General features: G+C 41.2%; 1 protein-coding gene across 2 annotated transcripts in view; it reads left to right on the forward strand.

The window, feature by feature from the left end:
* The window catches only part of LOC138201546 (SH3 domain-binding protein 4), a 43,677-nt gene that overhangs the window by 9,664 nt on the left and 21,372 nt on the right, over positions 1-12,641 (forward strand). For both annotated transcript variants that reach the window (XM_069155139.1, XM_069155140.1), the window contains exon 2: positions 11,881-12,102. In XM_069155139.1, the coding sequence (XP_069011240.1) occupies positions 11,979-12,102 (124 nt within the window). In that variant the 5' untranslated portion in view covers positions 11,881-11,978. The remainder of the gene's footprint in view (positions 1-11,880; positions 12,103-12,641) is intronic.

Raw genomic sequence — 12,641 nt, forward strand, 5'->3', positions numbered from 1 at the left:
ATCCCCTCGGTGAAGCAGGCGGGTTACACAGCATGAGAAGGGCTCGCTTTTATTTATTAGCTGAAAGGTGAGAGCCTTTTTAACGCATGTAATTGGTGGAAAACCAGTGTGTCTGACTGTTTTGTTGTTCAGTCTCTCTGCAGGCACCATTTGAATAGTGCTCATCAGATAATTCATCCTTTGGTCAGCAGGAAGTGAGCTGACAGCTATTTTCATCATTCTTTGTTTATCAAGCAAAAAGACAAATATTTGCTGTTTCTACTGTTTTCCTCAGTTTTTATATATTTTATCCCCCAAAATCTTCCAGGAACCAAGACCTCGTTCGTGTTTCTATTTTCAGCGCATCTGAAGAGCAGGTAAATTAGACAGCAGCAATTTCACACAGGAGGCTGAATCAATAAAAGAAAAGGAGACAGTTTACTGGAGATTTATTTCTGCTTTAGAAGGTAACTGCAGCTGTTACTGAAGCTGTAATCAGGTTGAAGCAGCTGCGAGGTGTGTTTGGGACGTTTTTGACACCAGGAACTTTGGCATGGAAACTATATTTTGATTTGAAGTATCTTTTATAGTGATTTCAGAGATGTAGCTGCGGGAACGGGCTGATTGTAAACAGCATATATTTATGTGTTTGGACAAAACAAACTATTCTTTGCAGGATGGTGATAAAGGGGCCATAAGGCCACAAATATGTAATTGTTTCATACTGATTGAGATTGGGAACTTCAACAATCCACATTTAATACTACTATTGAGATAACAGACATTCAACATGTTTGCCAGATTTCAAGAATACACAGTGGGTTTTGATGAGTAACACTGAGAGTAAACACAAGTTGTTTACATCCTAAACTCCACTGGGAAGCTTTTCATTTGAAGTTCCGGGGATGTTTTCAGTTCAGGATTGAACCCTAAATATATGAAATAAAAGTTTGTTATGCTTCTAAAGTATCATTTATTTCTTAATCACATGTTGGCTGTTGCACACCGACTGGTACTCGCAGTTTTATTTACTTTTATGTGTCAAATAATGACGATAAATGAAATGGGACTTACAATGTGACAAAGTTCTTGTTTGAGAAGACTCAGACGACTGCAGAGGCCGGCAGAGCGACTGCTGCTGGGGTCCGAATCAGTGTCACTGCATGAGGCTGGTTGGCCAGCTCGGTGGCTAATGCTAGCAGCTAGGGAGTGTGCCCCTTCTGTATAATCGGTGGGATGTTAACATTTCCATTTTAAAGTGGTGGAAAAGGTTAGTTGTGTTTCCTGTCGGATCCCCTCAGACCTGTTCGACGAAGCTGGATTTTGGGGTGAGGGAAGTAACTTCAGGTGTAACTGTTACGGTGGTTCATTTCTCACCTCACCTACTTTGTACCTCTATGGCTTTCTCTGATAATATTTCATAGATTTCAATTGATTGATATTTTATATACTGATTTCATCCTACAGCACAGACTGATTGAAGCACTAAAGTTTTGTACTTGTACTTATAAGAAACTAAGACTACACATCGCTTTGAATTATGTTTCTATAATGAGTTATTTGCTCCCCGGTTCGTTTAACACTGCCGGGGTTACAACTGAAAGAATAATGCTGAAATTATCTAACATGATAGAAGAATACATTTAAGCCAAACATTAATTTAATGGAAGGTAATTATTGTCAGATTTACTGGAGCTCTAATGAAGAGGCAGTGGTATTATTAAGCTGCGGATGTGGATTCTGTGTTTAACTTTGTGGTAATTGTCTGATATTGTAGTTAATTGTAAAATATGCTGCTGTGCTGCCAGGACACTCGTCCATGTTTGTGATTGGTCATGTGCTGCAAACCCCGTCTCTTTTCTTTGAACGCGTTCAGAGCTGAATTGGAAAAGCGTGGGTTGATTTAAGCGAGTTGATGACCACCGTCGGGTCAGCGCTTGGCGTGATTACGTTTGTTCGGCTCACTGAAGCCAGATAACAGAAAGATATCCTGGGTTTGTTGAACCTGCTTCGCAGTGCAGGATTCTGGATGTCCTGTGGCAGATTTCACTCTGCTGTTAATCCAGCGTTAAAGATCCAAACCATGTTCAACATAAGTTCTCAACACGTGTCACTTCTGTCTGCCTGTAGCCCAACAGGGGGGATGTTTAACAGCAGGACAAACACATGGATTAAATCAGTTTATAGTTATCATTTCATAAGACTAATTCATTCTTTTTTTTTTCCCGCTTCAAACAACAGTTCACCTGTGTTGAGTGTTCACACATCAACTGACATTTCAACTAAATCCATTTAAGACTTTTGCAACCTCAGATATTTCTCAGCTTCAGCGACTCGGTCATTCAGCACCTCGTTTTCTACGGCCATAAATAACATTTGTTATTGATTATATCTCCGTATGTCAAATGTTCAACAGCAAAACGTCAGCTGTGGGCACACATACAGTATATCCAGATGTATTTTCTAGATATCTTGAGACTTTGTGAGTAGATGTTGAAGACATAATATATGACTGGATAATGAAACGAATCTCCAGCCGTGCCGTTAAACATTTTGAAGGTGGAGTTGTGTCAGTGAAGCGCGACTCTCCAGATGAAGCGTGTATCTCTGACGGTTGTGTGGACTCTGCAGCGGAGCTCCGCCTCGCCGCGGGACACCAGATACTGGAGCTTTGTTTCCGAACACTCAAGGCCTCAACAGTGTTGATTCAGTGTGAGACTGTTTGTGTTCTTCCATCTCTCACCGGGCCGCTGGCTGAGAACACGGCATATGGCTTTCTCTCATCTCATGAATTCACTTGCTAATTCAAGGTCTGTGAGCTCGTTTAGCGTCCGACGCCGCAAACAAACCCAGACGACTCTGCTTCAAAGTTAAAGGGTTTAAATATGAAGCAGCGCTGGGATCTGTTTAACTTCTGTTCAGTCTGCGTGTGGCGAGAAAACAAATAATGAAAGTTAGTTTTTATTCTTCTCATTTCAAGTCCAGAAAACTTTAAACCTCCTAGCAGCTAAACTCAGGTACAGTACATACTTTTTATTCATTTTTGTCTTAAGCATCCTTCTTGTTCTTGACTTTGAGTGAGCAGATTAGAACAGCGTATCAGAGGAAATGTAGCAGGCAGGGAGAGTCAGCAGAGATGTAGCCGCCTCTCATCACAAAGGCATTTCCTCCTCAGCCACTTCCTGCTAAGGAGCAGTCGTCCCTAAACTCCCAGCAGAGGCCCGGCCCGCGCTGAGGGCTAATATGAAGCCAGCGATTTGGTCATCGTGATGCTTCTATTGCTGCGGGGAGAACGATGTCATGTCTTTGACCTTGTGCATTGAGCAGTTTTATTGCTCGAGCTTCATTAATGTTCATCCACTGCCGGCTTCTTCTTTTCTATTCAGATGCACACAGTATAGTTTCCTGTTCATGTGGAGCAAGAGCATAAACTGAACAGAAGTAAGCAGGAGGGAAGTCTCTGTTTCAAATCACAGTCTGTGATCCAAAGGTTGCAAAAGCAAGAAAACCTTCTTTATTTATGTTTCGTGATGCTGGAAAATCATGTCATGATCAACCGAGAGATTACCAACAGAAATGTTTCATATGGAAACAAGAATATGCTGAAAGATTAAAGTAGCTTCTTGTTGGGATTCTAATCTGTCTGATGCCATTAAATTGTGAATCATTTAGTCAATAAAATGCCTGAAAAATAGAAAGTGTGTCCATTCCACATCAGTTCAAGGAGATTTTTCTTGTTTTGTTTGACCGGCAATCCAAAACCTGACAACCTGACTTTTGCTTGAAAAGTCAAATCAGCGCTGATGGTGTCACCGTACGTGTGTTAGGAGTTTAATAGTGTCAACTTTAATTGAACATTTAATGCATTTTAAACCATATTAGCAATTTCATCCAGATATTTCTGCCTGTTCACATCTTAAGTACCAAAGTACCACTTTAACTCCTGACGATTCTTCTTTTTTAATTCACACCAGCAAAACTGATAACATCCCCATCAGCCTCAGCTGCTTAGTGCTGCGCACCAAACGCTAGAATGCTACAGAACGTGTTCATCTGCCATCCGAAGACAAACAGGGCAAATCCAGTCATGCGATTGGGTTTTCGTTAGGGGGGAATAAGCGGACTGCCATTCCACTCAGGTTTCCTTAACTTCACTTGTTAGGATTTTCAAGCTGGTTGTATTTGTAATTTCAGACCAAAATCAGGGTTTTCTCAGTTTCTGGGGGGCTTCGGTGCTGTTGTTGCACTGAGGGGTGGGTGGGAGCAGTTATCGGACTGAAGGCTGCATTTTCACATCATTTTGGACTGACTTTGTGCTTCTTGCTAACATTGAGGTTAACCCCTTCACTTTAATCAGCGGCTGGCGAGCAAGAGACGGGACATTTACTCACTGACAAATAGTCTAAACTGAACACACACTGCACTGCCACATTCACACAGCTGTACCGCTAACTTCCAACTCTACTCAGAGTGTGTGACGATGATGATGGTGACAGGACACCCGCGCAGTTTTCCTTCTCATTGAGCTCAGGCACTGAGAAAAAAAGCAGTCGGGCGCAGCGTCTAAGCGTTACAATGGAAGGCAAAACCCTGAAATAGACCGAGTCTGTTCCAGTCGGTCGATCAGAGTTGACAGTTGGGAGCTAAAAACCTGCAGTGTGTGAGGCGCTGAAGAGACTTTAAGGCAAATTGTTCACTGATGGAAGTTGTTATGAGAAGTGATGGAAGTTTCTGTTGTGGAACAGGAGCGTGCTCATAGTTTTTTCGGATGGGGGTTGGGGCTTTAGCCTGGCTGCACCGACTGTCGCTCACAGCTTCAGCTTCCTTCACTGTGATAACAGTCTGGTGTCTGGGCTCGTATTAGCGTTCGCACTGAGCACTTCAGCGAGGAACAAACGCTCAGCGTCTTGTCCAGCGGTTGGCGTTCATTAAAAACAACTTTAAAACGACGCTGTGCCGAGGAAAAAAAACGCTTTGACGGACAAGGTGGGTAGTTGCATGAGCACGAGCTGATTGGTTAAAATTAACCGGAGGTCTACGCCCAGGCGGACGGGACGTCCGTAAACGATTTGGGGTTTGCACCAGGCTCGGCCTGCTTAGCAACATACAGTAGAATAACTCTAACCAACTACCTACCTGTAGTTCATTGTGTTGCTCTCCTCATTAACTCAGTTCTTCTTTTGCCTCCTTTTGACTGTCAGGACAAAAACATTTTATGTACCTTGTCCGCTGTTCAAAGGCACTTTGTGTTTTCTCAGTGACTCTGTAATAAAAACCGTTTGGCACCAACCTTTTCCTCGGGGACATCAACCCTGCAGGAAGCGAGCTGCTGAATGAAAAGAGTGGCACGGATGACAGTCTGGTAGAGCACTTCCTCTGACCGTGAAGAAAAGGCTCTGTAACGTCATTTTCTTTTTTTAAAGCTGCGATGTTCTCCTTCGGCCGCTGCAGTGAATCCAAGTATGGAAATTGGCTTACGGTGGCTCAGCAGGGTCAACACTCCCGCTGCGCATTGACAATGACCACTTCACAGCCCAGACAGGAGATGAGCGCTGAGGTTAGAGAGTGACAGACAGGATTATGATTTTATATTCATAGCTTCAGTTCGGGAGAGTCCTGTCAGTCTGGAGTAGCAGTTAACACAACAGGGCCTCCCTCCTCGTCCGCCATCTCTTGTTTGAAGGACAGTCGAGAAGGCAGCCAGAGGCCCGCCGGGCTTTAACAAGGCTGACAGTGGATCGGTACGGTTAAGCAACTGTGCAGGGAAAGGCAGCAAACAAAAGATATGAGCGAATTACCTCGGAGCTGCTGCAGAACAGTCGGCTGCAGCGGTTTATTGGACGATCTGGAGCCTGTTAAATGTTGTGTGTTAATAATTTAGGGTATATTGCTTTTTTCTGTAACTGTTAAGATGTATTTGAAGTGTTTGACTTTTAAAGCCAGGGGGCAAACAGTAGTCAAAGGGATAAGTTTACACACATATATTCACCTCCAAATGGAAAAAAAAAAAAAAAAAAGTGGAAAATTTTCCTTGACTTTGATTCAACGTCTTGTTTTCCTCCAGCTCGTCATTTAAAGGAGCGTTTATGACCTTCACGCTCCAACCCAAGACTCCCAAACATAAATGTTTCTGTCTATATAAATGCTCCTCATGTCACGCAGTCTGTGAAAGTGAAATGACAATTTTCAGGCTAAAATCTTCAACAACTGTTAGAGAGGCTTTAAAATCCAGCACCGTGTCTCAGTAATGAGCGCTGACTCTCCTCCACAGCCAGAAACGATTAAGTAATTTAATTTAGCTGTTAATTCATACAACTTTCTGGTCACATACTTCTCCATTAAGTCTCTTTATCTACACACTTAGTCTATCTGCATTACTCTTAATTTGCACAAGTTAAGTGAAGCCAGATCCCTCAGAGAGCCTGATTCAACTGAACCGTCTCCATAATAGGCTCCAGGTCTCGGCAGAGAATCTAATAGAGTAGATAATCTGTGATGATATCTGATTACTTATTTTGTGGTTATCTTGTGGCCCTGTTGTCAAGGTTATGAAGGAAGTACTGGCATCTGAGCCAATGATGTTCCTTCTTGGCACAATCCCCCAATGAGACTCATGAAATTGTGTTAACTGTTAATTCAACACATTATGAAAGTCTGCACTAACAGCGGAGAAGTTAAACTCTGCAGAAATGTTATTAGAGAAGTCCAGAGGGAGTGTTTCTGACATGCTGTTAGCAGAGAAGCTGCATGAGTCTCGTTACGGCCTCTCCAACGCCTTATTACCAGGCAACGTGGTGATTTGCATGACATTTTTCTTGTTGTTGTGCTTTCTCAGATTTACATGCCAGAATGACCCCACCCACCATTGTTCTGCAGTGGTAGTTAAACAGTGCAGGGTGGTCAGGCTGAGGTTTGGATATCTGCTGCTGCAGACCACCCAGACTTTACGTCTGACCTCACCTCACCTCCTCCGCCTCCCCTTCGGTTCAAAGAGGCGAGATGCCGTCCAGCAGAGCTGCTAACGTTAGGATCGAGTTGACAGGGTCGGACTAAAATGGGTTATTGAATGTGATACTGATGTTTTTGGATCAAAGCTGCCGATAATTGAATATTGTGTGCGGTTAAAAGTTCTTTGTGGGTGTTTGAAAAAACTATAAAACAGCAGGAAAACACTGGTAAACATGTGAGAAGATTAAAATGATTGGTAAGAGATATTAAAAAAAGAAAAATACAAGTAAGAGCCATAAAGCATTGCAAGTAAAATCTCTGCTCAACTAGCTTTTAAATATCTCTAAAGTCGTCAACACTTTCTGCTCCTAAGATCTTCGTAAGGCTTTTCTTGCGGCTCACAGCATGAAAGCAGAAGTCTGCCTCACCAGAGGTTTCTGGCCTGCGCTTTGGAAATACTGAAGAGGCTCGTGCAGAAGACCCGAGAGATCATCTCAGTTCATTCATCAAAATGGCTGCAGTGTAAACCAATGTAAAAGCTTTTTAACTGGTATAGTGTGAATAAGAAATCATCAAACTATTATTGGTTAACACACTGGTGGTATGTTACTTTTCAGTGACGTGGATTATTCCACTTTTACCAGAGTTTCGAAATGTGATAGTTCATTGGTTAATTTTCTACACTTTGGATAACTGATTTATCATCAAGAACTTTAAGAGCTGATGTTTTCACCCACTGGGGGGGAGGGGGATGGCAGAAACAAGTTGTGAGCGTATCATTGAGACAACATCACTTATTCAAAGGAAAAACTCGCTGCCAGTTGTGTTTTTTTTCAGCAACACGATCATGTATTTGGAGTCTGATGAGCGTGAGTCCGATATTCACTTTCTTTTGGTTCAGTTTTTGGTCTCCATCAGCTGTTGAGGAAAAATGTGGTGCTCTTTAGCTGTTTTGGTGCATGTTCAGCAACAGTTAACGTAGTATGCTGTGGCTGTATAGAGCATTCTATAAAAGCTGCTGCCTGATAACCGTTTGACTCATAATAAATCAGTTTTTCGTTAGCAGCCCTTGATTCCTCATTTTTGGGACTGTAAACAACATAAATGATTTATACTCATTTATACTTAAAGATTTCTTGATGCCAACAGCAGAGCTTCATTCAGGGTCATCGTTCATCCTGTTTCATGATGAGTTTAGTTTGTAGATGCATCGATCAACAGTCACACTTTGTGAATATGACATTTAATGTGTGAAATAAAAACTATGCTCTCTCTTCATACAGAAAGGTAATGTTTCAGCTAATGTCTTCTTTTAATGACATCACTGAAGGTGGTCTTTATTTCAGACGAGTCGGACCACCTCTGCTATTAAACACTGTAAAAACTGGATAATGGGAACAGAGTTATAAAGGTTAGAGGGTTTTGATAGAGATCATACAAATGGGGTTATTAAAGAGTTATAGCGTTGAAAAAACCCGATATTTAACTTTGAATAATGAAGGTTGAATCCATGTATGAGTGCAGCACATGTAGCATATCCCTGTGCACATTGCTGCACTGGATGAGTGGATACAGATTCATCATAAGCTGGTGTCAGACAATAGTGCTGGTTTGTCCAGTTTAATGAGGCTCAGGCACTTTGCATGTAGGTTTATAGAGAGTCATATACTGTATAATAGCTGACGCTGCAGCTTTTACATACCAAAATAATAATGCAGCTTCAATGAATGGGCTATAAACTGTTAAGCGTGATTCCTCTGAAGTCCTAAATGTCAACACAGGACAGTGGGAAGTTGTAACATGGACACTTCTTGTGTTTTGGAGCTGAAAACAAATACTTAAAAGCAGAAGAGCTGTTCGTTTCAGCCTCGGTGTTCCCTCTATCTCAGACAGCCTGTGTGTGTGTGTGTGTGTGTGTGTGTGTGTGTGTGTGTGTGTGTGTGTAAATGTTTTATTTGCAGCAGCAGGAACAACAGCACTAACGTTAATGTGACTGCAGCATCACAATGTTCTCTTTTAGATGGAGGAACAAAGTGGTTCAGTGAGTGTGACAAAAAGAAAGAGAAGTAGATCTGATTGATGTGGTTAAATCCTAATCATGATATTATCAATGCTTTTTTCATAATAGGTATAGTATAAGGTCATTTATTTCCTATTAATTTGGCCATTGTGGCTCTTAGTTTCATGCTAACTTTGTGCTATCCTCTTTTGTGTGTATTGTTGTTGATGGATGAACACAGGTTGATTAGGTTAGTAATCAAATATGTCTAGATGGAGATCCCTAATGCATTTAGTAAAATGACCAGACGGCTATATGCCGTGTTTACCGTGTGTTGTTTGTGTGTTCAGTATGTCTGATGTTTACCATGTTCACCATCTTAGTTTAGAGCATTAGGGGTTAGTTTGCTAAAAGCTGATCAATAACAGGTTTTTAAGAACGTCCTGAGTTTTTCAGATGTTCAGTGTTCATGAGCAGCACTTATTTGTATTTGGTTAAATGTTTATGCCGTTGTAACAAGTTAAACATGTTCAAATATTATTCAAAATTATGCAACAGTCTACACTGTGACTAGCTCTTTATAACTGGTCCTTCACGTGCCGCCTAAACAGCTTTGACCCACCGAGACCTGCAGTGGTGAGGGTGATCCGTGGTATCTGGAACTGAGACCTTAGCAGCAGATTCTTTAAGTCCTGTAAGCTGTGAGTCGAAGGTTGCAGGGAGCACAACAGTAGTCTTAGAGTTTCAGAGATTCTCCGAGTCGCGGGGCGCATAGAAACTAGTCAAAGTTGCTCGGGTCTTCATACCTGCCCATTTCTCATATCCAACATGTTGACTACGAGAACCGACTGTTCACTTGCGTTCTAATATATCACAGACGTTGAGATAATCAACGTCATTCACTTCCTCTGTGCGGTTGTGATGTTATGGCTCATCAGTGCATGTGATTCATTTTAGTGCTGTAAAGCAGTTTCTGGTAGAAACCCTGGTAACAAGCCTTTGACTTGGTCTTCTGTGTAATTTTGTGAATACCAAACATGTAGTTAATGTGTGGTGTGAAGGAATAGAACATCAGGTTGGTCATGGACCAGGCTGAGATGTAACTCGTTTGAGAATCACCTCCCCTAATGTTGTAATCTGTCGTTCAACCTTCCCTCACACTTCTCTTCCTCCTGGATGTGGAATTTATTTTTCTTTTTTTCCTGAGGATGGACAGCCTTGACGAAAAAAAAGCATAAATGTCCTCTCTGGGCATACAGCAGTGATTGTTTTTTATGTTGTGGGAAGATTAATGTTAGGATTAGGGGCCAATGAAAATAGTTCGGGGCACAGTCAAGGCAAAATATTGTTTTGCTACTTTAGGAAGAAACAATTTCGCCTCCTGGAATTGAAAGTGCATTTGGCTTCCACAACAAAGTTGAATTTAGTTAATTGGCACAATTTTACGAGTCAAAACTCAGATACTTTCCTGGGGCGAGGGGAACATAAATGCCTCTCCCATATATCATTAGCCTGGTAGCACGACACCCAAATTCACTGTGATATATGGGTCTATTTAATAGTTAGTAGTCTGGTGGAGCCAAGCTGAAACGTTTGGCATTTAAACTATATCTGAGTGTACGATATAAGCATATAAGAATGAATGAATTAAGAGGAGCAGTGGTGGAGTTTGTTGCCAGGCAGAATGGTTCCAGCTGATGTCTGCTGCTGTATAAAGTGTGTCAGTAGTGAACTACCTTCAACCTCTTCTGCTCTGTGCAGCGTGTCGTCCACGAGCTGACACCGTGATAAATTATGGATTGTAATGAAAAGCCTGGTGTCTCTCAAACTGCTGTTCTACTGACCCACATCTACATTTTCTTTTACCCCATTATTTTTTTTTCTGAGCTTTGTATTTGAATATCTGTCTATTAACATAAGTTAGGGACTGGAGCTGCAGACGCAATGACGTGTTATCCAAAAACCTGGCATGATGTACATTTACGATGCCACATGACCAATATGTGCTACTGGGAAATGGCAAATAGTCGACTGAAATTACGCAAGTGTATAAAAACTGTGTTACTGCAGGACATGTCACATTTATTATGTAGAGCAGCCAAACATTGTTCAGACTAAAGACACAGTAGCATTTAAACTTGCAGAAACATTTGCTGCAAAATTCAGTCCTATCAATAGAAAAGTATATTTGTGAGGAGTTTTTACAGATTCACGTCTTCACCAGGAGCCGCCGGCACGGCAGGAATTTCACACAATGCAGAGATGAACTAACAGCTGTTTGTTTTGGTCTCTTCAGAGGATTTAATGATAGTGAGGAAAATATAGAACATCCCCAGCCTTAAGCTTTAACAAGTTAATCGCAAACCATTTAGAAGAAACACTGATCATGTGTGATATAGCTGGCAGTTAGTTTTGATATGAATATTTTAAAAACTACTCTGCTTTTCAGTTTTTAAAAGCAATAAAAGGAACTTAATAATTTTCCACTCGGTTTTACTAGTGTGTTAATGATTGCAGTAAGGGGTAGATTTTTCTTGATAAATAAACTAATATCTATGAAGATTAATCAGACATCTGCTTTCATGAGCCAGACAGCCAAAACTCTACTGCGTGGATTTAATTTATTATTCTGTTTGTAAAGATTTTCCAACTTCCCTGTTGGTCGAACTCTGTGTACGAAGACCCAAACTCCTGAAAGAGCATCAAAGATATTTGGATGACTTTAATCACACTCATATTTATGCACATCCACTGTATACACTGGTGTTTATTGGCTAGTTTGTGATGATTTGACACATCAAAAATCCCAAACTGTTCAGAATTCAATGTTAGTTTGATCAATGTCAAAGAGATTAATTTCATGAAACGATTACGATGTTTCACACTAACAACTGGATAATAAAAACAATTATGAATAAATATTTTGTATAATAAATATTTTCTGTGTATTTCAGAGATCATGGGAGGCTTTTGACATCCGCTTTTGCCACAAACTAAAAGGACATTGGAGTAGCCCGAACACATCCACCGGTGCACAGCGACGGGCCCCAACATGGCCGCCCATCGAATCAGAGCCACCAACAACAACAACACTTCCCTCCCTCGCTGCAAGTCTGAGGGGACGCTCATAGATCTCAGCGACGGAGTGTCAGAAGCCAGTCTCACTGATGTCAAAGGTCAGTCAATCACACTAGAAGAGGCATTTAACAAGTAGAAAGAGACACCTCTGCAAACTTACAGTATTTCCTCAGTCAGCTTCTTGTAATGAAATACCAAAATTGGAATAGTTTTTGGTTATTTTCCATTACTGAATCTTGTATTTCTTATTTTTTGTTTTTCTCTCAGTGGGTTAAAGTGGGTTTACACATAAACTACTGGTAACCTGGTTAGATAAAGGTACTGGGACAGATTTTGGGGCCACCAATCACTGTTTAGCAACATTTTAGTCCCAATCTGATGGTTGGCTGTGGGTTGGGCTGAACTTTTGATGGTAAAGTCTAATAAGTAATACCTAAATTTGTCTTCTATTTTTCACCGGCTTTAATGTCAGTGCAGTCCCAGCACCGTGTACAAAAATGTCAAAATATCAAAAGCGACAGATGCATGGTTTGCCTTATAAACTACGTTATGAATAGTGCAGTGTGTGTGCTCATAATTCATTTTGGTTGAAATCAAGACAATACAACATACAGAGAAGACTCGAGACACATTCGTG

This window comes from Embiotoca jacksoni, unplaced genomic scaffold, assembly GCF_022577435.1.
Source record: "Embiotoca jacksoni isolate LCO1_2020_lvr unplaced genomic scaffold, fEmbJac1.0.p SCAF_2, whole genome shotgun sequence".
Lineage (NCBI taxonomy): Eukaryota > Metazoa > Chordata > Actinopteri > Embiotocidae > Embiotoca > Embiotoca jacksoni.